Source organism: Notolepis coatsorum, assembly GCF_963971535.1.
Source record: "Notolepis coatsorum genome assembly, chromosome: 11".
NCBI lineage: Eukaryota > Metazoa > Chordata > Actinopteri > Aulopiformes > Paralepididae > Notolepis > Notolepis coatsorum.
This window is the reverse complement of record NC_140175.1, coordinates 4,821,479-4,844,858: the sequence shown is the minus strand read 5'-3', so window position 1 is coordinate 4,844,858 and position 23,380 is coordinate 4,821,479. Positions and strand designations below refer to the sequence as shown.

Genomic DNA, 23,380 nt, shown 5'->3' with positions numbered 1-23,380 from the left:
TCTCTGTGACCCTGTCTCTCTGACCCTGCCTCTGTCTCTCTGTGTCCCTGTCTCTCTGACCCTGCCTCTGTCTCTCTGACCCTGCCTCTGTCTCTCTGACCCTGCCTCTGTCTCTCTGACCCTGCCTCTGTCTCTCTGACCCTGCCTCCGTCTCTCTGTGACCCTGTCTCTCTGACCCTGCCTCTGTCTCTCTGTGTCCCTGTCTCTCTGACCCTGCCTCTGTCTCTCTGACCCTGCCTCTGTCTCTCTGACCCTGCCTCTGTCTCTCTGACCCTGCCTCTGTCTCTCTGACCCTGCCTCTGTCTCTCTGACCCTGCCTCTGTCTCTCTGACCCTGCCTCTGTCTCTCTGACCCTGCCTCCGTCTCTCTGTGACCCTGTCTCTCTGACCCTGCCTCTGTCTCTCTGTGTCCCTGTCTCTCTGACCCTGCCTCTGTCTCTCTGACCCTGCCTCTGTCTCTCTGACCCTGCCTCTGTCTCTCTGACCCTGCCTCCGTCTCTCTGTGACCCTGTCTCTCTGACCCTGCCTCTGTCTCTCTGTGTCCCTGTCTCTCTGACCCTGCCTCCATCTCTCTGTCTCTCTGTGACCCCGTCTCCAGAAGGTCACCACTGGTTCCATCAAGACGTACCGTCTCCTTGTTTCCCAGAAGGCCGCGGACAGCCGCCAGCTCTGCCCTCTGCTCCGTCAGCTCCTTGGTCAGCTGCTCCATCTCCTGCGCCTGCTGGTCCACCTGCCCAGGGGAAGACCCGGTCAGCACCGAGGAGAACATCTTACCTGCTGGTCCACCTGCCCAGGGGAAGACCCGGTCAGCACCGAGGAGAACATCTCACCTGAGGTGGTTCTGGATCAACAGGAGAACATCTCACCTGAGCTGGTTCTGGATCAGGAGCACGGGGCACGCTATGCAGTTTTTGGGAGAGTCATTTGAAACTCAGGGATAGTGGAAAAAATGCTAATTCTCTAAGAATTACTACATGTAGCAAATTATGTTTTGTAAATTAATTACACGCTCTCCCCAAAATGCATAGTGCATCTTTGTACACGTGCATGATTGTACACATTTTTATTATGATTGCATTGTATTTATTGTGTATTTATTATGTTTGTATGTTTTCAACACCATTGTATTTATTGTGTATTTATTATGTTTGTATGTTTTCAACATCATTGTATTTATTGTGTATTTATTATGTTTGTATGTTTTCAACATCATTGTATTTATTGTGTATTTATTATGTTTTCAACATCATTGTATTTATTGTGTATTTATTATGTTTGTATGTTTTCAACACCATTGTATTTATTGTGTATTTATTATGTTTTCAACATCCTTGAAAATGAGCCCTCAATAATTTTTCTACTTGAAATAAAAAATGAATGAAAGTTGAATTTTTTCACTTTTTCTCCCATGCCCCAATGTTGTCATTATGCCCCGGCCGACCAGTAGGAGTCGCTGTTTGCGACGACCAGGACTCCCATCCCCACCGGCTTCCCACCCGCGACGCGAACACCGACACTTGTGTTGGTAGAGACGACTGACCGAGCTGGAGCTGCCGCTGCCAGGGGTCGAACCCGGGTCTCTGTGTAGATGTCAGGCGAGTGCTTAGACCTCCACACTACCCAGCCGCAGCTGCATAATTAGGGATGTTCCATATTGGCTTTTTTACCGATATCCGATATATACCGATATTGTCCAACTCTTAATTTCCGATATCAACCGATACCGATATATGCAGGGTCCCCCCCCCCCCCCAAAAAACGGAATAATTTCAGATAATTAACATTACATATCTCTTGTCGTGGAATTAACACAACTTTATGCATACTTTTGACAACTAATTAAATAAGAATTTGTTCTTACTTGCTTGACTGGGTAAATAAAGTAAAAAAGTTAAATAAAAAAAAAAATAAGATTTCTTTATTTTTAAACAGATACCGATAATTTCCGATATTAAATTTGAATGCCAATATCGGCCGATAATATGGGCCATCCCTAGCATCTCTCCTCCCTACCTTCACCCTGCTCTCCTGCCGGACGAGGTCCAGGTCGCTGGACAGCAGCTGTTTGCCCCTGACCACCTCCTCCTGGCCCTGCATGGTGCTGGTCAGCAACTTCACCGTCTCTGAATTCTGGTGGGAGACACAGGCGGTCAACACACAACACAGAGAGGAAGAGGAAGAGGAAGAGGAAGAGGAAGAGGAAGAGGAAGAGGAAGAGGAAGAGGAAGAGGAAGAGGAAGAAGAAGAAGAAGAAGAAGAAGAAGAAGAAGAAGAAGAAGAAGAAGAAGAAGAAGAAGAAGAAGAAGAAGAAGAAGAAGAAGAAGAAGAAGAAGAAGAAGAAGAAGAAAATCAAATCTAATTTATCTGTAAGGCCCGACAACACACATTAATGTCCCCATGGGCTGGACACGTCTTCTTTAAACAAGTCAAGAAGAAAACATGACAATAAGTCAAGAACAAAACAAGAACACCATAAGGTCCAACAAATTTAAAATAAATGCAAAATAAATGAATGAATGCAACACTCCCAGACATACCCCACGCGAAGGTAAGGAAAAACTCACTAAAACCTAACAATAGGGAAAAAATGCACCACAGGCAGTGTGGAGGAGAGAAACCTTAGAAGGACCGTTCAAGGGGGGATCTCCCTTCTTAGATGTTGGTGATAGTAGTGTTGCAGACGGACAGTTGGTAAGCATGCACTCATGTGTGTGGTGAAACACAGATAAGTGCATGCAATAGCAACTGTACATTTTGAAAGATTAAAGATAGAACTGATAGCGATAGCGACTGAACATTTTGAAAGATTAAAGATAGAACTGATAGCGATAGCGACTGAACATTTTGAAAGATTAAAGATAGAGCTGATAGCGATAGCGACTGAACATTTTGAAAGATTAAAGATAGAGCTGATAGCGATAGCGACTGAACATTTTGAAAGATTAAAGATAGAACTGATAGCGATAGCGACTGAACATTTTGAAAGATTAAAGATAGAGCTGATAGCGATAGCGACTGAACATTTTGAAAGATTAAAGATAGAGCTGATAGCGATAGCGACTGAACATTTTGAAAGATTAAAGATAGAGCTGATAGCGATAGCGACTGAACATTTTGAAAGATTAAAGATAGAGCTGATAGCGGATCTATTTGAGGCACAGGGGGGGCGGCGCAGAGAGGGTCGCGTCCTCCCCGTCTTAATCACGAAGAAGAAGCAGCAGAAGAAGAAGCAGCAGCAGCAGCAGCAGCAGCAGAAGAAGAAGAGTGTCCCTGGTACCTTCTTCATGAGGCCTGCGTGGCTGGTCACCAGCTCCGCATGCCGGTCTTTGAGCTGAGAGAAGCGGAGCTCTGCAGCCTGGGCTCTCCCTGTGTGGAGAGGAAACCATTAACACTTTCTCAAGCCCCGCCCTCTTGCATATGATCCTCCAATCACAACTCTCGCTTCCCTCTGATTGATTGATTGATTGATTGATTGATTGATTGAAGTTTATTTAAAATATGCAACATAACAAACAAACATCAAGTACAGATATAGCCTTAAGCCAGGGCGGCTAAGTGGGCAAGGCGCTCGCCACTAACGCAGGAGATGCTGGGTTCGAGCCCAGCTCTCGGCGTTGCTTCCGGCTTGGCTGGTCGTTCATACTAATACAATTGGCAGTGTTAGGGGGTGGGAAAGCCGGTGGGTGGGTCCTGGGTCGTTGTGGACAGCGACTCCTACAGTTCGGTCGGGGCGCCTGCACAGCAAGGGAAGGATCTAAGGGGGGTAGTGTGACCTTCCACACGTTACACTCTCTCAGTGAGAGTCCGCGCTGCCAGGTGAAAAGAAGCGGTGGGCTGGGTACACGTGTGTCGGAGGAAGCACGTGATAGTCTCCGCCCTCCCAGACCGACGGTAGGGGGTAGAGTGCGCAACGACCAGGAAGGGGATTGGGAATTGGCATAACGACTAACATTGGGAGGGGAGAAAAACGGAAAAAGAAGGGGGAAAAATATCATTAAAAAAAATAATTAAAAAAATACTCGAGTAAAGTACTCACCGTCCGCCTCCCTGAAGCCCACCTGGGCCCGAGCCCCCGCCACGCTGGCGGAGCGCAGCGTCTCCACCTCCATGCGCAGGTGCTCGTTGTCCACCAGGGCCATCTCCTTGTGGGTGCGCTGGCCCTCCAGCTCCGACGCCAGGCGGCTCACCTGGCCCTTCAGCTCCACCACGCACCGCTGGGCCTGAGGAGGCCACCGGGGGGCGCAAGAGGACGGGGTCAGGTTTCAGGTTCAAGTTTGTTTATTAGTTGTCATACAAAAAATACAGAATACTTTTATATTAGGGATGCTCGATGTTGGCTTTTTTACCGATACCGATATACCGATATTGTCCAACTCTTAATTTCCGATACCGATATCAACCGATACCGATATATGCAGGGTTTCCCCCCCCCCCCAAAACTGAATAATTTCAGGTAATTAACATTACATATCTCTTGTTGTGGAATTAACACAACATTATGCATACTTTTGACAATAAATAAAATCAGAATTTGTTCTTACTTGCTTGCCTGGGTAAATAAAGGTTATAGAAATGTAAAAAAAAAAAAAACGATACCGGTATTTTCCGATATCACATTTTAATGCCGATATCGGCCGATAATATCGGACATCCCTATTTTATTTGAAATGCTTTTTTTCCGTTATGCACACACACACACACACACCTCAGATCTGATGTACTGCAGCTCTGGTTTGAGGACCTGCAGCTCCCTCCTCAGGTTCTCGTTCTCCGTCTCCATCTGCTCCACCACGGGGTCTGGAACAGGGTCTGGAGCTGGAGAGGGGGCTGGAGAGGGGGCTGGGGCTCCCATCTGGTAGTAGGACTATCACACACACACAGGTCATGGTTCCAGACACAACAACAACAATAATAATAATAACTTGGTTTTGTATAGCGCCTTTCATGAAAGCCCACGGTCGCTTTACATAGGGGCGAAAAGACAACAATAACAATAGACAGACACACAACATTCAATGTAGGAAGTTAGGGGTCAAAGGCCATGTTGTAGAGGTGAGTTATGCAGATTTTTTTATTTTTTTTAAGGAGTCCAGAGTTGGGGCGTTGCGGAGTTCTGCAGGGTTGGGGAGTTCCAGAGGGTGGGAGCCGCCACGCTGAAAGCTGTCCCCAAAGGTCCGCAGTCTGGTTCGGGGAAGGGAGATGATGGATGAATGCGTTTCTATGTATCGACTTCAGTCTTGAGATATGTTGAGGCCGGCTCCACCCATGTCGGCCGATGCAGATTCTAATGTTTTTGTGCACAAATTAGAGTTGAACCCTTTCACTACCACACTACAGAAGGTTAACCCTTTCACTACCACACTACAGAAGGTTAACCCTTTCACTACCACACTACAGAAGGTTAACCCTTTCACTACCACACTACAGAAGGTTAACCCTTTCACTACCACACTACAGAAGGTTAACCCTTTCACTACCACACTACAGAAGGTGAACCCTTTCACTACCACACTACAGAAGGTTAACCTTTCACTACCACACGACAGAAGGTTAACCCTTTCACTACCACAGTATAGAAGGTTAACCCTTTCACTACCACACTACAGACGGTTAACCCTTTCACTACCACAATACAGAAGGTTAACCCTTTCACTACCACATGACAGAAGGTTAACCCTTTCACTACCAACCTATAGAAGGTTAACCCTTTCACTACCACACTACAGAAGGTTAACCTTTCACTACCACACGACAGAAGGTTAACCCTTTCACTACCATACTACATACGGTTAACCTTTCACTACCACACTACAGAAGGTTAACCCTTTCACTACCACACTACAGAAGGTTAACCTTTCACTACCAAACTACAGAAGGTTAACCCTTTCACTACCACACTACAGAAGGTTAACCCTTTCACTACCACACTACAGAAGGTTAACCTTTCACTACCACACTACAGAAGGTTAACCCTTTCACTACCACAATACAGAAGGTTAACCCTTTCACTACCACATGACAGAATGTTAAACCTTTCACTACCACACTACAGAAGGTTAACCCTTTCACTACCACACTACAGAAGGTTAACCCTTTCACTACAGAAGGTTAACCCTTTCACTACCACACTACAGAAGGTTAACCCTTTCACTACAGAAGGTTAACCCTTTCACCACCACACTACAGAAGGTTAACCCTTTCACTACCACACTACAGACGGTTAACCTTTTCACTACCACACTACAGACGGTTAAACAAGGTTCAGGTTTTCAGACACGCCTTTATTCAGATCAGAACCTCTTTTCCTTTATTTTGTCCTTGGAACAAAAAGGTGATAGTTGTTTGTGTTAAATTCCCACTAAATTCACTTACTACTTATTGAGTGAGACGCTCCCAGAAAAAGGACCAAAAAAATACCAATTTCTACAACCAGCCAAAAGAACCGTCCATAGAAATCCAGTTAGACTGTGATTCTACTGGTCGAAGCTCAACTCGTCAGATCGCATGCCGCCGACCTACAGGTGCATTGACCGTATATATTCACACGGCGGCCATTTTGCTCTTACGTCACGCTCGGGTTGGGAACAGGGTGGAGAGGAATCACCTGAGCCGGTGCCTCCTTCTGCTCTGGCTCCGCCTCCTCTTCCTCGGGTGGCTCCTGATTGGGTACCACGACCACCAGCCTCTTGTACTCAGCCAATGCAGCGGCCCGCAGGAAGTTTGGCGGCTCCTACGGGTGTTTTATATAGTTAGGTTGAGCAGTCAAATACACACACGTATACAAACACCCATGGGTATACACTACAGTGGATACTGTGTAGATGGACATCAATCAGAATCTCAAGCCCCGCCTTCCTCTCTCAATCCTCCAATCACATCTTACATATTTTAGAATGTATATCTTTGACTGTGTATTCTCATTTTAGATTTTTGACTACCTAAATGTTTATTGTGAGCGATCTGTGGTGCCGAATTTCCATCAAATCAATCAAGTACTTCTATTCTATTCTATCTTTTTTTTTTTTTTTTTATCCACTTTTTCTCCCATTTTTCTATATTTTCTCCCATCCCAATTTCGTATCATCCAATTCAACCCTCCCCTGTCTCGAACGCTGTTTCTTGCCTCCCACAAGCCGGCTGCAATGTGGACTAAGTCATACATAGCACGAGTCCCCTCCGGTACTTGAGGTAACAGCAGTCGCATCTTTTCACCTGCGCAGCTCGATCTCTCAGTGGCGAGGAGTAACGCGTGGGAGGCTCACGCTGCCCCCGACACTTCCTGATTCTACTGCGCAGGCGCACCAACCGACCTGTAGGAGTCGCTGTCCACAACGCCCGATCCCCACCCATCAGTTTCCCACCCCCTAATACGGCCAATGTGTATTAGTATGAACGACCAGCTAAACTGAAAGCAATGTGGAGCGCTGGGCTCGAACAGGCGAGCCCAGCGTCTCCGTCATTCGTGGCGAGCGCCTTGCCCACTATGCCACGTAGCCACCCTATTCTATTCTATCTTTATACCTGTATCACTGTGTACATATTGAGTGGTTTTAGTGTATCTTTATATCTGTATCACTGTACATATCGAGTGGTTCTATTCTATCTTTATACCTGTATCACTAATAATAATAATAATAATAAATTCTATTTGTACCGCACTTTATATTTGTGAAAATCTCAAAGTGCTAAACTGTACATATTGTAGCGACCCTGGGATTTGGGTCGGTTGGTCAGCCGAGCTGTCACTCTGCACTACGCCATTTCGGGTTGACAGAGCGCACGCGCGCGAGCCGCGGGTTGACAGAGTCGAGGGGACCTGGGGAAGGTATAAGAGGGTGTGGTACCCAGGGTGCACTTGGGCTGACCTGGGGAAGGTATAAGAGGGTGTGGCACCCAGGGGACGCTCTCTTGGGGCATGGGAAGTTGGAGCAATGAGTCACTTATACTGCAACCTGTAACGGATGATTGAATAAAGAAGCCAAGTGAGAACTAACAACCTGCCTCAATAACTATGTACATATATCTGATTAGCACTATTACTCAGTAGTACTCATTTACATATTGTATACCCAGTTTAATCACCTGCACATTGTATATTACTGTTGCACTTTACCTCAGACAAGCAACAGTTGTGATCGGAGGATCAAGAAAATAGGGTCAGGGTTTGAGATCAGGTCCATTATTAGATCAATTCCATTAGATACAGTTTGTAAATTGCTTTTGATAAAAGCTAAAGGCCTAAATTATTAAATTATTAAGATAAAGCCTGTAACTTACCTCCGGTAGATCCGGTATCTGGATAAACTTCTTGAAGAACTCCTCCTCTCTGGCCCTGTTATAGAACTGGGTGAGACTGAGAGAGATGCACTGCGTGTCAGAAAAGCTGTACAAGCAAAACTGTACATTGGAATATCAACGAAACCATACTTGGTTCCAAGAGGAGGGTCTCGTGTATTCTTGGGTTAGGTCATTTACTGTACATTGGAGGGGGTTGGGTTAGGACATTTACAGGGGCCAGTTTCTAATTGCAGTCTCCCGTAGGTGTTCTTTGAGAGTGTTTTTGAAAGTGGGTCGTGATTCACATTCCTTTACAGCTGTGGGTAGGGCGTTCCACATTGATGTGGCATAATTGCGAAACGTGTTTAGTCCCTTGTTTGAGCCGAATCTGGGTTTAACATGATTTGTGGAGCTCCCTCTGGTGTTGTGATCGTGGTATTCACTGACCTTTGGGAAGTATTTTGACATGTACATGGGTACCTTAGTCGCATATAGTGTATCTTGTAGACCAGGCCCATTGCAAGTTGCTGTACTCTTGTCTTCTTCTCTAAGCCATCCTAGGTTGTCAAAGTGGGCAGGGGTGAGGTGGGTTCTAGGAGTCAGGTCAAGTAGTAGTCTGACCAGCTTGTTTTGTGATGTTTGTAATCTTGTTTTTAGCGCCTTTGAGGTGCTTTGGTACCATGAGGTGTAAGCATAGTCGTAGTACCCTTGAATGAGTGCTCCTGCCAGAGTCTTCAGGGTATTCTTGTTTACCAGAGAGGAGATCCGGTACAATAATCTAGTTCGTTGGTTGACTTTTTTTTATTACATTTGATGCCATTTTGTCATGCCAAACTTCTTTTTGCTGTACTGTATTTGTGCCGCATGATGACAATACATTAGAATCTAATCTAAAAGAAGATACAAGCTTCAACCCATTCAAAATACTCAAATCTACCAATCGCTCAGTTTCCATCACTTCTTGTGCTGTATAAATGAATATAATCTAATCTAATGTGGAGACAAAGAGGGGATGACAATGCAACCAAGGTTGTGGGTTTGATCACCTTAGAATCAGTGTCAGGGGTGGGAATCACCAGAGGCCTCACGTTTGTATTACAGTCATATTCAAACTTAACTGAATGCACACGTGTGCGTGGACTACTGTACTATTACAGGTATTGAAATGAACAATGCAACTTCCTTTTTTTCTTTTTTATCTACTTTTTTCTCCCATTTTCAATTTTTTTTCTCCCATCCCAATTTCGTATCGTCCAATTCTACCCTCCCCTGTCTCGAACGCTGTTAGGCCATGCCTCCCGCTGGTCGGCTGCAATGTGGACTAAGCCTTACATCACGTGTCCCCTCCGGTACTCGAGGAAGCAACCGTCGCATCTTTTCACCTGCACAGCGCGATCTCTCAGCGGCGGGGGTCTGTGTGGGAGGGACACGCCGCCCCCGTCGCTTCCTGATTCTGCTGCGCAGGCGCACCAACCGACCTGTAGGAGTCGCTGTCCACAACGTCCGATCCCCACCCCTAACACTGCCAATTGTGTTAGTATGAACGACCAGCCAAGCTGATAGCAATGCGGAGAGCTGGGCTCGAACCCAGCGTCTCCTGCATTGGTGGCAAGCGCCTTGCCCACTACACCACCTAGCCGCCCAACAATGCAACTTCCTTATACAAAAAAAATATATCATACAAAAAGAATAATAATTAAATATCGATACTTGGCGTCCCTGTATCGATACAGTATCGCCACGCAAAGTATCGATATTTCCCCCCACCCCTGTGATCTAGAGCAGGGGTTCCCAAACTTTTCAGGCCAGGGCCCAGAAAATAAGGCGTCAGAGAGCCGCGGCCCAATGCACATCGTCAGGCTTTTCTTTTTTTTTTTTTGCCAGGTGACCGATTTTTTAAGCCAAATATCACTTCAATCCTATTAAGTTAGTTCAACTTAGTTATTCATTTATATGTGCTATTTATGAGAGGGCTAACTTGTTGCAAAATAATAATGATAATAATAATAATAGCCTCATTAAAATACTATTGTTGCTTCGGTTGTTTTCAGCGTTTTATGTGCATAATCTGTTATTTAGTTTGAAATGTTCGTTGAAATAAGTAGATTTTTCGTTTTTGTTTATTTATTAAGTTAATATAAAACCATATAGTCACATTTTAGAATACAATAGAATAGAATTTTAGAATGCAACTAGAAACACTGTCCTGGCCTTTTTTTATTTAAATCATCTCGCGGCCCACCTTTGGGTCGCGACCCCGACTTTGGGAACCACTGATCTACTGTACCTGTTGAACAGATCCCGGAAGCGCTCCCTGTGTCCCAGCAGAGAGTCGTGGGAGAGACCTGCAGGATCAAAGCAGAGAACGACCACATGTGACCGCGTTACTTTTGAGACAAACTGGGGACGTGAATAGATATAGATAGATGGAGATCTTTATTGATAATGATGAACATATATACACATAGAGGCCCACCATTGTCAAAAGGATAAAAAAAGAAACGCAAGAAAGCTTACAGCTTATTTCCATTGCGTTTTTTTGTGTTTTTATTTCCTATGTGTGCACATGCCTGGCTGTGTGTGTGTGTGACGACGTGTGTGTGTGTGTGTGTGTGTGTGTGTGTGTGTGTGTGTGTGTGTGTGTGTGTGTGTGTGTGTGTGTGTGCACGTGCCTGGCTGTGTGTCTGTGTGTGTGCTTGCCTGGCTGAGTGTGTCTGCGTGTGCACGTGCCTGGCTGTGTGTGTGTGTGTGTGTGCACGTGCCTGGCTGTGTGTGTGTGTGTGTGTGTGTGCACGTGCCTGGCTGTGTGTGTGTGTGTGTGTGTGTGCGCTTGCCTGGCTGAGTGTGTGTGCACATGCACGTGCCTGGCTGTGTGTGTGTGTGTGTGTGTGTGTGTGTGTGTGCACGTGCCTGGCTGTGTGTGTGTGTGTGTGTGTGTGTGTGTGTGCACGTGCCTGGCTGTGTGTGTGCGTGTGTGTGTGTGTGTGTGTGTGTGTGTGTGCATGTGCCTGGCTGAGTGTGTGTGTGTGTTTGTAGAAGCAGGAAGTGACATGAACAAAGTGTAGGTAGAAGCAGGAAGTGACATGAACAAAGTGTAGGTAGAAGCAGGAAGTGACATGAACAAAGTGTAGGTAGGGGCGGCTGGGTGGCGCAGCGGACATTGCGCTTGTCACCAACGCAAGAGACACCGGGTTCGACTCCGGCTGTCGGCGTTGCCTCCGGCTTGGACCGGCCGTCATACTAACTCAATTGGCAGAGTTAGGGGGTGGAAGTCGATGGGTGGTAATCTGGACGTTGTGGACAGCGACTCCTACAGGTCGGTTGGGGGACGCCTGCACAGCAGAGACAGGAAAATTGCGGGGGTAGTGTGAGCCTCCCACACGTTACACCTCGCCAATGAGAGTCCGTGCTGGCAGGTGAAAAGATGTGACAGGCTGCCTCCTCGTGTACCGGAGGGGACACGTGATGCAAGGCTTCTATCCTCCCTACAACCGGCCAGTGGGGGGCATATGCGAGCAACGTTCAAGACAGGGGAGGGAAGAATTGGCACATTGGAATTGGGATGGGAGAAAAAGTAGAAAAAGAGGAGAAAGAGTGGATCAAAAAAAATTAAAAGTGTAGGTAGAAGCAGGAAGTGACATGAACAAAGTGTAGGTAGAAGCAGGAAGTGACATCACACTCACGGCTGTGCAGCTTGAAGAGGAGCCTGACGGAGAAGTGGTAGAGGAAGCTGCAGTCGAGGATGACGGGGATGAGGGGTGCCAGCCTGCACTGACCGGCAGACGAGGTCGACTTCGCCCCGTTGGCATCCAGCTGGCGCAGAACTGATCACAAGTTCAACTTCTTTTTATTCGTCAAATAATACACAACGATACATACAGGGGGGGGGGGGCTTTGCAGGTAGTGAAGTGTTGGTGTTTTTCGAGCTCAGACTCAACGGTGCACGATTAACCCTTTCACTACCACACTACAGAGAGACGGAGAGATAGACCGAGATAGAGAAAGAGAGAGGGAGGGAGAGAGAGAGAGAACCGTCTGTAGTGTGACAGTAAAGGGTTAACCTTCTGTAGTGTGTTAGTGAAAGGGTTAACCCTTTGTCATGTGGCAGTGAAAGGGTTCACCTTTTGTATTGTCGCAGTAAAAAGGGTTAAGAAACAACAATGACTACAAGAATCAAATATATCAAATATAAAATGAGGTAAGAGGTAAGGTAACTGTGGGAGAGAAGCGTTTCTACTAGTGCTGTCAATAGATAAAAAAGATTTTACTAATTAATCTCACAATTTTCTGTAATTAATCTAGATTAACACTTTGAGTGCCAGCGACGCTTTATGTCGTTAGTTCATGCCGCCCGTTGAATGCCAGCAACGCTATATATAGCGTTTGTTTGTCGTTTTTTTTATTATTTATTAGCGATTTTAATTCATATTTCATCAATCGAGCCTCACGCCAGTGCAGCAACCTCTCTCTGAGCTCCATTGGGAAAATAACACCCCCTATCGTCTCTCCCTGTGTAACTGCAGCCCATTGGATTAGACTGATGGGGGGGGGGGGTCCAGTTTCCTCATTTTACTTTTCCGGCAAGCCATCTGAAGAGGTCGAAGTGATTGCCGAGCCGGAAAACAGCGTGGAATACATATTTACAGTACCCAGCGCTGAATCAATAAACGCGATCGATATTTGGAATGGCGATCAAGAATTGGAATAATATTTTTGGAGAACATCTGATCTGAGGTAAGGAATCTATTTTACCAGTCTTAGGATAATCTGATCTGTTTTCACAGAGATATCAGCGTTTGCCCTATGTGTGTGTGTGTGTGTGCGTGCGCGCGCTGATCAGGAAATGAGAGAATAGATTTTTCAGCTCGCTTCTCTAGCGTGCATAAGTACATATACTATCGATAATCTAGCGTTTATTTGAAAACTATTCATAAATAGGCCGAAAAATGACAATGTTTTGTGTATTCCAGAATATTCCAGTAAATGCCGTTTATCACGGAATCTTTATATTTTCCTGAAACTTTCAAGAAAACGAGGGCTTTTCAAAATGCTATAAAACGGAAATGAACAGATTAAAAAACAATTCAACATTTTTATTTTTTTTTCTACTTTTTCTCCCCATTTTTATTTTTTTCTCCCGTCCCCAATTTCGTATAGTCCAATTCTACCCTCCCCTGTCTCGAACACTGTTAGGCCATGCCTCCCACTGGTCGGCTGCAATGTGGACGAAGCCTTGCATCACGTGTCCCCTCCGGTACTCGAGGAGGCAGCCGTCGCATCTTTTCACTTGCACAGCGCGATCTCTCAGCGGCGAGGGTCTGCGTGGGAGGGACACGCCGCCCCGTCGCTTCCTGATTCTACTGCGCAGGCGCACCAACCGACCTGTAGGAGTTGCTGTCCACAACGTCCGATCCCCACCCATCAGCTTCCCACCCCCTAATACTGCCAATTGTATTAGTATGAACGACCAGCCAAGCTGGTAGCAACGCCGAGAGCTGGGCTCGAACCCAGCATCTCCTGCGTTGGTGGTGAGCGCCTTGCCCCACTGCACCACCTAGCCGCCCGTTTCGACAATGTTGACTGCAAACAAGTCATTGATAAGCGATGGGCAGATTAGACACATAGCCATAATTTAAGACATAGATTATGCGTTCACAACGCTATCATTGAAGTGGGTGCCGGCATTCAACCATGTTTTACCATGTTAACCAGTGGCACTGATAGTGTTAAAAATCGCACTTTTCTACTTAAGACCGAAGCTTGTAACAGCTATTTACTTGAGTAAAATCATGGAATTAATGTAAAATCAACACAAAGAAAGTATATTTAGATTCAAAGACTATTTTAATAGCTTTCTTTGAATAGTTTCTCTCCTGTGAAATAGAAATGTTCAACAAAACCAAAATAATGTTGTCGTTTACATTATCCCCTCCCTACTTCCCATTTCCATCATGTGGAATGCACCCGATTGGATAAATGACATGCTGGTGCTCTAGTGCGACATCTAGTGGCTGAATGTGAGCTATAGAACCTTTTAAAGAGGGGGATTTAAAGACAAGCTTGTGGACTAACCGGTCTCGGCCATCTTCAGACCAGCGTCCAAGTAATCCAGCAGTTCCTGGGTCATATCTAACCTGCAAGAAATGGAAAGCGGGGGAGTTCAACAACTAGCATGCAGACTTTTGGGTCAGGAGTCGTGACTCAGGGAGGAGAAACATTCACTTCTGTTCATGTCACTTCCTGCTTCTACCTACTTTTTGTTCATGTCACTTCCTGCTTCTACCTACACTTTGTTCATGTCACTTCCTGCTTCTACCTACTTTTTGTTCATGTCACTTCCTGCTTCTACCTACACTTTGTTCATGTCACTTCCTGCTTCTACCTACACTTTGTTCATGTCACTTCCTGCTTCTACCTACTTTTTGTTCATGTCACTTCCTGTTACTACCTACTTTTTGTTCATGTCACTTCCTGCTTCTACTTACACTTTGTTCATGTCACTTCCTGCTTCTACTTACACTTGGTTCATGTCACTTCCTGCTTCTACTTACACGTTGTTCATGTCACTTCCTGCTTCTACTTACACTTGGTTCATGTCACTTCCTGCTTCTACTTACACTTTGTTCATGTCACTTCCTGCTTCTACTTACACTTGGTTCATGTCACTTCCTGTTTCTACTTACACTTTGTTCATGTCACTTCCTACTTCTACTTACACTTGGTTCATGTCACTTCCTGATTCGCGGTCCAAGGTCTCGTCGCTAGCTTCCAGATTACCTGGGATCGTCTTGTGCTGTGAGGAGAAACATCCTCTTTACTAATCAAACATTTGTGTTTGTCATTGTGGCATCATAACAACACAAACACATATAAGTAGGGAGATCAAACCTTCTGTGGTGATGTTATCAAATGGGAGCTCCGCCCACAATAGTATTCAGAACAGTTTCAGCCATAGATATACAGGTGCAGCTCAATAAATTAGAATATCGTGGAAAAGTCAACATATTTCGCTGTATTGATGCAGTCATTTGTGCAAAAGGAGCCCCAACCAAGTACTGAGTGAACATACAGGCCGACATTTCTATATACAAAAGGAAAATACATCTATTTTTTATTTGTTATTGGTGATACAGACTTTTGGGCTTTCATGAGCTGTAAGACATAATCATCGAAATTAAAACAAATAAAGGCTTGAAATAATTCACTTTGTGTGTAATGAATCTATAATCTATGAGAGTTTCGCTTTTTTAATTGAATTACTGAAATAAAATTACTTTTCCACGATATTCTAATTTATCGAGCTGCACCTGTTTAACTAGATGGTGCGGAGGCGGAGTCTCCAGCGTAGTTCACCGGCGGCCATCTTGCCACAGGCAGCGCGCCCACTCATAACATGAATGTCTATGGGTGCATGTACAATTGAAATAACCATAGCTTGCTCAATGTTCAACAGATTTACAAACGGTTTGGTTTATTACAAACGTTATTAACGTGGCTATGGTTCAGATGCTTGGACATGTTGAAATAATTTTCATATGAAAGTCCATTATAAGTATGCAGTATGATAACTACATCTCTGACGTTTATTTTATATATGTATCTCACCTTCACATGAAAGTCCATTTTAAGGTAGAGGAACTTGGCTGACAGGGCCACAATGTGTCCGTAGCGATCATGCAGGTTCCCCTGAGAAAGCAGAGATAAACAGGTTTAATTCGTCTACGCCGGGGGAAGCCACCAAAAGTACTCGAAATGTTCGAATGCGTCTGAATTATTCATGTTTAAAGATGTGTGTTCGGTGCAGCGCTCACCCAGAGAACACCCATATCCTTAACGTTGCGGGAATATCTGTGGGAATCTCTGACAACCTGCGGATCAAACATACGATAGAAGGACGGTCACGTGACAAGCCTGCAGGTCAAACATACGATAGAAGGACGGTCACGTGACAAGCCTGCAGATCAAACATACGATAGAAGGACGGTCACGTGACAAGCCTGCAGATCAAACATACGATAGAAGGACGGTCACGTGACAAGCCTGCAGATCAAACATACGATAGAAGTCTATGGTGTGGAGAGAGTCTCACAGGAAGCAGTCTATGGTGTGGTGTAGGGCTGGGCCCAAACGTTTGAACGTTCGGACCTTCGTTCGTTACGTTGGCATTCGAATTCTAAATCAACATTCGAATTTTTTATTAAAAAAAAATTTAATTAAAAAAAATTAAATGTATATTCTTTTCACGCGTCTATTCATTCTGTTTAAACCAATGGGGTTTTTCTTCACAGTTGCAGATAAAGATTAGGCTACACACTAATATTATAGTATTAAAACTGACGAGTTATATTCATTAAAGAAAGTTGATTTAATAAAAACTTAAAACTCATTTAATCAGATTAATGACTTTATTCAAATTAAGGATTTAGTTTGAGGATATTTAAGAAGAAAAAAAATGTTTGTGACATTTTTTTTTTATTATTAAAAACAAAGGTTCGAACGTCCGTTCGGGGGAAAAAAACCTAACGATGTTCGAAGCCCAAAAACAGGCTTCGGGGGGAAACGGCTCTATAGTGTGGAGAGAGAGGGTCACTCACGTTGGGGTGTCCGTCCCTCAGCATCTTGTGCAGAACGTGGCAGAACTTCCAGCTGACCATGGAGTTGCTGGACAGCGGCAGGTTGAGGACGTAGGACCAGAAGGTGACGGCCCCGGACTCCTTGTGGGTCCCCATGACGATAACGTCAACCGCGGTCAAGGAGAGTCACAGACAGGAGACACCGATAGACGCATGCGCGCGCCCCGACAGCAGAGCAAACAGACGGATGGATAGGTCACAGCAGTGTGGGCCGACAGATGGAAAGTATGCAGCTCTGTTACCCATACTGTGCGAACTTTGAACTCCGTTTCCTTTACTCCTTTTACTCAATTTATACCTACGGTCTACAACTGCCCTACACTATAATCATATTAATAATAATAATCACAACTACACCTACCGCATACTATAGTCTACCCATATAACTCTGTATGATAGCATGTACAATAGTGCTGTATATACCGTATACATTTACCACATATATATATATATACACTACCGTTCAAAAGTTTGGGGTCACTTTGAAATGTCCTTATTTTTTAAAGAAAAGCACTGTTTCTTTCAATGAAGATAACATTAAAGGAATCTGAAATACACTCTATACATTGTTAATGTGGTAAATGACTATTGTAGCTGCAAACGTCTGGTTTTCAATGGAATATCTACATAGGTGTATATAGAGGCCCATTCCCAGCAGCCATCACTCCAGTGTTCGAATGGTACATTGTGTTTGCTAAATCGCGTTAGAAAGCCAATGGATGATTAGAAAAACCTTGAAAACCCCATGTGCAATTACGTTAGCACAGCTGAAAACGGGTTTGCTGGTTTAGAGAAGCTATAAAACTGGCCTTCCTTTGAGCTAGTTGAGTATCTGCTGGAGCATCCCATTTGTGGGTTCGATTATACTCTCAAAATGGCCAGAAAAAGAGAACTTTCATTATGAAACTCGACAGTCTATTCTTGTTCTTAGAAATTAAGGCTATTCCGTGTGAGAAATTGCCAAGAAACTGAACATTTCCTACAACAGTGTGTCCTACTCCCTTCAGAGAACACCACAAACGGGCTCTAACCAGAGTAGAGAGAGAAGTGGGAGGCCCCGGTGCACAACTGAGCAAGAAGACGAGTACATTAGAGTTTCTAGTTTGAGAAATAGACGCCTCACAGGTCCTGAACTGGCAGCTTCATTAAATGGTTCCCGCAAAACGCCAGTGTCACAACGTCTACAGCGAAGAGGCGACTCTGGGATGCTGGCCTTCTAGGCAGAGTGGCAAATAAAAAGCCATATCGGAGACTGGCCAATAAAAAGGAAAAGATTAATATGGGCAAAAGAACACAGACATTGGACAGAGGAAGATTGGAAAAAAGAAAAAGTGTTATGGTGGACAGACGAATCGGAGTTTGAGGTGTTTGGATCACACAGAAGGACATTTGTGAGATGCGGAACAAGTGAAAAGATGCTGGAAGAGCGCCTGACACCATCTGTCAAGCGTGGTGGAGGTAATGTGATGGTCTGGGGCCGCGTTGGTGCTGGTAAAGTGGGAGATTTGTACAAGATAAAAGGGATTTTGAATAAGGAAGGCTATCGCTCAATTTTGCAACACCATGCCATACCCTGTGGCTGTGGACAGTGCTTGGTTGGAGCCAATTTCCTCCGACAACAGGACAATGACCCAAAGCACACCTCCACATGATGCAAGAACTATTTAGGGAAGAAGCAGGCAGCTGGTGTTCCGTCTTCTTCCGGCGTGTTTCTTTAGACCCGCAGCTCCGTCGAGGCGAGCCAGGCCAACGCTTCGTCGTCCAGTTCCATCAGACCGCGTTCTCCATACGGTGGCCGGTGTTTTGGGGCAACTGGTGATTATATGTTCCACAGTCTGTGCAGGGGCTCCACACTCGCATGAGGCACTGTCCTTGAGGCCCCACCTCTTCGTTGAGGCGCCGTAGCGTCCAACGCCCGTCCTTAGGCGGGTTGAGGGTTGTCCACTGCTTCCGGGGCAAGTCCTGACCAGGGACGTCCAGAGGGTCATTGATGTAGAGGTGCAGCCTGGATGGTTCTGCTGACCTCCACTGGTCCCTCCATCTCGTCCTGACCCAGGAGGCCTTGGAAGTGTCAGATGGTGTTGTGTGGAGTAAGGGGAAAGGGTGCCGTGACTTTAGGCGCACACGTCGTGGTGTCTCTGTGGTGGTATTGTGAAGGAGGTGGGATGCACTGATCTGTGCCTTGCGGCGGGAAAGGGCCAGTGTGGCTGCTTCTCGTCTGATGGTAGCCGGGGCGATACCAGCGAATACGGCGGGCATTCTGTCTGTAATGGAGTGACCAGCACAGTCAGTCACCAGATCTCAACCCCATTGAGCTGCATGTTGTGGGAGCAGCTTGACCGTACGGTGCGCAAGAAGGCACTTCAAGCCAATCCAACATGTGGGCGGTGCTTCAGGAAGCGTGGGGTGAAATGTCTTCAGATTCCCTCAACAAATGAACAGCAGGAATGCCAAAGGTCTGCATTGCTGCGATTGCTGCAAAGGGAGCATTCTTTAACGAAAGTCAAGTTTGAAGGACAAAATTATTATTTAAAAATATACATCATTATTTCTAACCTTGTCAATGTCTTGACTATATTTTCTATTCATTTTGCAACTCATTTGATAAATAAAAGTGTGAGTTTTCATGGAAAACACAAAATTGTCTGGGTGACTGCAAACTTTTGAACGGTAGTGTATATATATATATCTGTCTGAATAGTTATACTTGCATATAATCCTTCTATATACTTATACACCTGCATGTAACCCATATAACTATGCATGATAGTATGTAGAATAAAGTTGAAGGTTCTTTCTTCTTTCGCTGCATTTAAAAGTATGACCTGCGGCTCCGACCACTGTGTGTTGACTTGTAACCGTCTTAGTTGAATTTTTTTATTGTTAATTCTTATTTATTGTATGAATTTACTGATAAACTGTCTCTTGTTTTGTAACGGGCATCTCTGTAAATTACTTACGAGTTGAAATAAAGGTTTGAAATTAAATTAAAAGTGCTTATGAGATCAGATCTCGTCTATTTTGAAACATGCACAAGAACACACACACACATTCTTATTTGACTAACATAAGTCAATTGAATAGCAAAGTGTCTTCCAAATACCACCTGAGAATGCACTACTTAAATATGTGAGCAAAATATTCTGATGTTTATAATGATGTCTACAATGTTTGACTGTTTTTAGATTATCATTGTTAATTAAGTGAATTGTGATTGTCATATGTATCTCATGTATTGTTATCTTTTGTGTTGTTGTCTTTCTGTGTGCACCCCAGGAAGACTAGCTCGCCACTTAGGTGGCAGCTAACACACACACACGATGCTCATCGGGAGCAGTTGGGGGTTAAGTGTCTTGCTCAAGGATACTTCGACACGCTGGCCCGGGAGGAGCGGGAATCAAACCGGGAACCTTCTGATCACCAGACGCACACACACACACATGTGAAAGAAAGAGCATCAATAATCGAGGTGAAAAGGATACTGCGGACATATTTCTCTTTCAGCGGGGTCTCGCCTGAGACGATGCTTTTGCTGATACTGTGGAGCTAGAAGCAACGAGAGGACAAGTGAACGTTACATTGACAGACAACACACGTTAATGTCCCCAAGGGCCGGACACGTCTTCTTTAATAAGGCCCCCACAACACACGTCAATGTCCCCATGGGCCGGACACGTCTTCTTTAATAAGGCCCCCACAACACACGTTAATGTCCCCATGGGCCGGACACGTCTTCTTTAATAATTGATTGAATTGATTGATTGAAAAGTTTATTAACAGATTGCAGAATGGGTACAGTACAGTACAGCTCAATACATACAATTGTTAAGAGGATGCAGACCTGAGAAAGACTTTCGTCTTGTTTCCATCAGGGTCCCCCATTTTCAATTCATCATATGACACACATGACATACAGATAGACAGTACTGCTACATCTATACATTTATGACATACCAGATTTTCAAATACAGTACTGTTTGTGATACTAAAAAAATCCAGAAGAAGAGTATATACATTTGACATAGAAACTGTGCATTGGGAGGCGGTTAGGTGGCCGAGCGGAGATTGCGTTCGTCACCAACCCCCGGAGCTGTGAGCTGGATTCGCCTGTTCGAATCCAGCTCACAGCTCCGGGGTTGTCACCAGCTTGGCTGGCCGTCTGCACTAATACAATTGGCTGTATTAGAGGGTGGGAGAAGCTGGCGGGGTGGGTCCGGGTCGTTGTAAACAGCGACTCCTACAGTTCGGTCGGGGCGCCTGCTAAGCGCGGATAGGACTCGAGGGGGATAGTGTGGTCCTCCCACACGCTACGCCCTCTCGATGAGAATCCGCGCTGCCAGGTGAAAAGAAGCGGTGATTGGCTGGACGTGTGTCGGAGGAAGCACGTGGTAGCCTCCACTCTCCCAGATGATCTGACTGTGGGGGGTAAGTGCGCAGCGACCAGAAAGGGACTGGGAATTGGCATACGACTAACATTGGGATGGGAGAAAATCGGAGGAAAAATGGAGGGGAAAAAAAAAAAAAAAAAAAAAAAAAAAAAAAAAACTGTGCATTGGGGGAGGTTGGGTAGGTGGGGTGGGGCTGTACATTGGAGGTGGGGGGGGGGGGTTGGGTAGGGGGGGGGGACACTGTACATTGGAATACTGACATACATTTGACATGGAAACTGTACATTGGAGGAGGTTGGGTAGGTGGGGTGGGGTTGGGTGGGGCTGTACATTGGAATACTGACAAAGCCATGCTTGGTCTTTATTGTACAACTGGGTTAGGACATTTGTAGGGGCCAGTTTTGAATTGCAGTCTCCCGTAGGTGTTCTTTGAGAGTGTTTTTGAAGGTGGGTAGTGATTTACATTCCTTTACAGCTTTGGGTAGGGCGTTCCACATTGTTGTGGCATAATTGCGAAACGTGTTTAGTCCCTTGTTTGAGCCGAATCTGGGTTTTACATGATTTGTGGAGCTCCCTCTGGTGTTGTGATCGTGGTATTCACTGACCTTTGGGAAGTATTTTGACATGTACATGGGTACCTTGGTCATGTAGTGTATCTTGTAGACCAGGCCCATTGCAAGTTGCTGTACTCTGTCGTCTACTCTAAGCCATCCTAGGTTGGCAAAGTGTGCAGGGGTGAGGTGGGTTCTAGGAGTCAGGTCAAGCAGTAGTCTGACTAGTTTGTTTTGAGATGTTTGTAATTTGGTTTTTAGTGCCTTTGAGGTGCTTTGGTACCATGAGGTGCAAGCGGTCTCCCCTCTTAGATGTCGGTGATAGTAGTCAAATCAAATCAATCACAATAACTATCAATCAAAACAAGACAGACTGGCAGTTGGCATTTTTATGTAGTTGAATAAGAGTCAATTTCCCTAAACTTAATTTCAGTTAAAAGTATTTTACGTGCTACTCAGCCAAAGAAGAGATGCGCATGCTGCAATCTGTTATGTTCAATCAATCAATCAATCAGCACTAAACACAAGTAAGAAAATCATCCCAGAGACGTTTAGTTGAAACACCCTGGCATGAGGAAATAGAGTGGGCGAAACACTCTGAAACTAAAGGACACAACCAACCAAAAGGATTTGATTGATTGATTGATTGATTGATTGATTTGATGTTTGTAATTGTACGGTACATGATACAAAAAATATATATGCATCTCAGACAAAAAATATCAAGGATAAAAAGACAATAAAGTCAGCGGACTTGTTTACATTGTGGTCCTTGGTCTCAGACAGACAGACAACTCAAGACAACAAACATTGATACAACAAGCCTAAAAATAAAAATCTAAAAGGAACGACTGAAACCGTTTTTAAAAGATTAAAACAAATTGAAAAAAATTAAACAAACTGATTAATTACCATAAAAGGATATACAATTTGAAAACCATTTGTCCTGCTGTGCTTTCAAACATAGATGTAATAAAAGTTACCACTTTCACGAATGTCGACATCCAAGTTATTGTATACTATATTATTATTATCCACTTTTGCACATCCCACCACTTACCTGTTGTTTGCCAAACTGTTCCTTCTCAGCAGCCAAAGATTTTTCAGTCTTATTATCACTTTTAGTCTTCGATTTGCTCATTTTTGTGGTAGTTGTGTTGTGTAATCCACTCAAACGAAACGACTGAAGGTAGAGAGCGGCTTCGCCTTCAGAACAGGTTGACCTGCGTGTCTTCTAACTATGCGGACAGTGGACGCGTCACAGACGCTCGCAAGCTCCAGGTAACGCGGAAGTCCGATGGTCTATGGTGGCGCGTCACAGACGCTCAAAAGCTCCAGGTAACGCGGAAGTCCGCTGGTCTATGGACGATGTGTGGGCAAATGGCATCCCATGTCCAGATACCAGAGGCGTATTTAGACCACTATCACTAGGGCACGTGCCCTAGTGATGATCATCTGTGCCCCAGTGATAAAAAAAAAAATAAAAAAAAATGTTTTTTTTTTTTTTTTTTAAATGTTTTTTATTTTCCCTT

The 23,380-nt window shown here is 44.8% G+C and overlaps 1 protein-coding gene across 1 annotated transcript in view; it reads right to left on the bottom strand.

Moving 5' to 3' along the window:
• hip1r (huntingtin interacting protein 1 related) overlaps positions 1-23,049 on the bottom strand; it is a 64,881-nt gene extending 41,832 nt beyond the window's left edge. Inside the window, exons 1-16 of the mRNA XM_084324164.1 lie at positions 22,909-23,049; positions 20,392-20,455; positions 16,871-17,013; positions 16,088-16,144; positions 15,882-15,962; positions 14,993-15,069; positions 14,349-14,410; positions 11,960-12,100; positions 10,564-10,621; positions 8,277-8,352; positions 6,604-6,729; positions 4,705-4,863; positions 4,036-4,219; positions 3,277-3,365; positions 2,013-2,129; positions 587-729 (exon numbers count right to left, since the gene is read on the bottom strand). Of these exons, the coding sequence (XP_084180290.1) occupies positions 587-729; positions 2,013-2,129; positions 3,277-3,365; positions 4,036-4,219; positions 4,705-4,863; positions 6,604-6,729; positions 8,277-8,352; positions 10,564-10,621; positions 11,960-12,100; positions 14,349-14,410; positions 14,993-15,069; positions 15,882-15,962; positions 16,088-16,144; positions 16,871-17,013; positions 20,392-20,455; positions 22,909-22,989 (1,658 nt within the window). The 5' untranslated portion in view covers positions 22,990-23,049. The remainder of the gene's footprint in view (positions 1-586; positions 730-2,012; positions 2,130-3,276; positions 3,366-4,035; positions 4,220-4,704; positions 4,864-6,603; positions 6,730-8,276; positions 8,353-10,563; positions 10,622-11,959; positions 12,101-14,348; positions 14,411-14,992; positions 15,070-15,881; positions 15,963-16,087; positions 16,145-16,870; positions 17,014-20,391; positions 20,456-22,908) is intronic.
• Between the last annotated feature and the right edge of the window lie 331 nt (positions 23,050-23,380).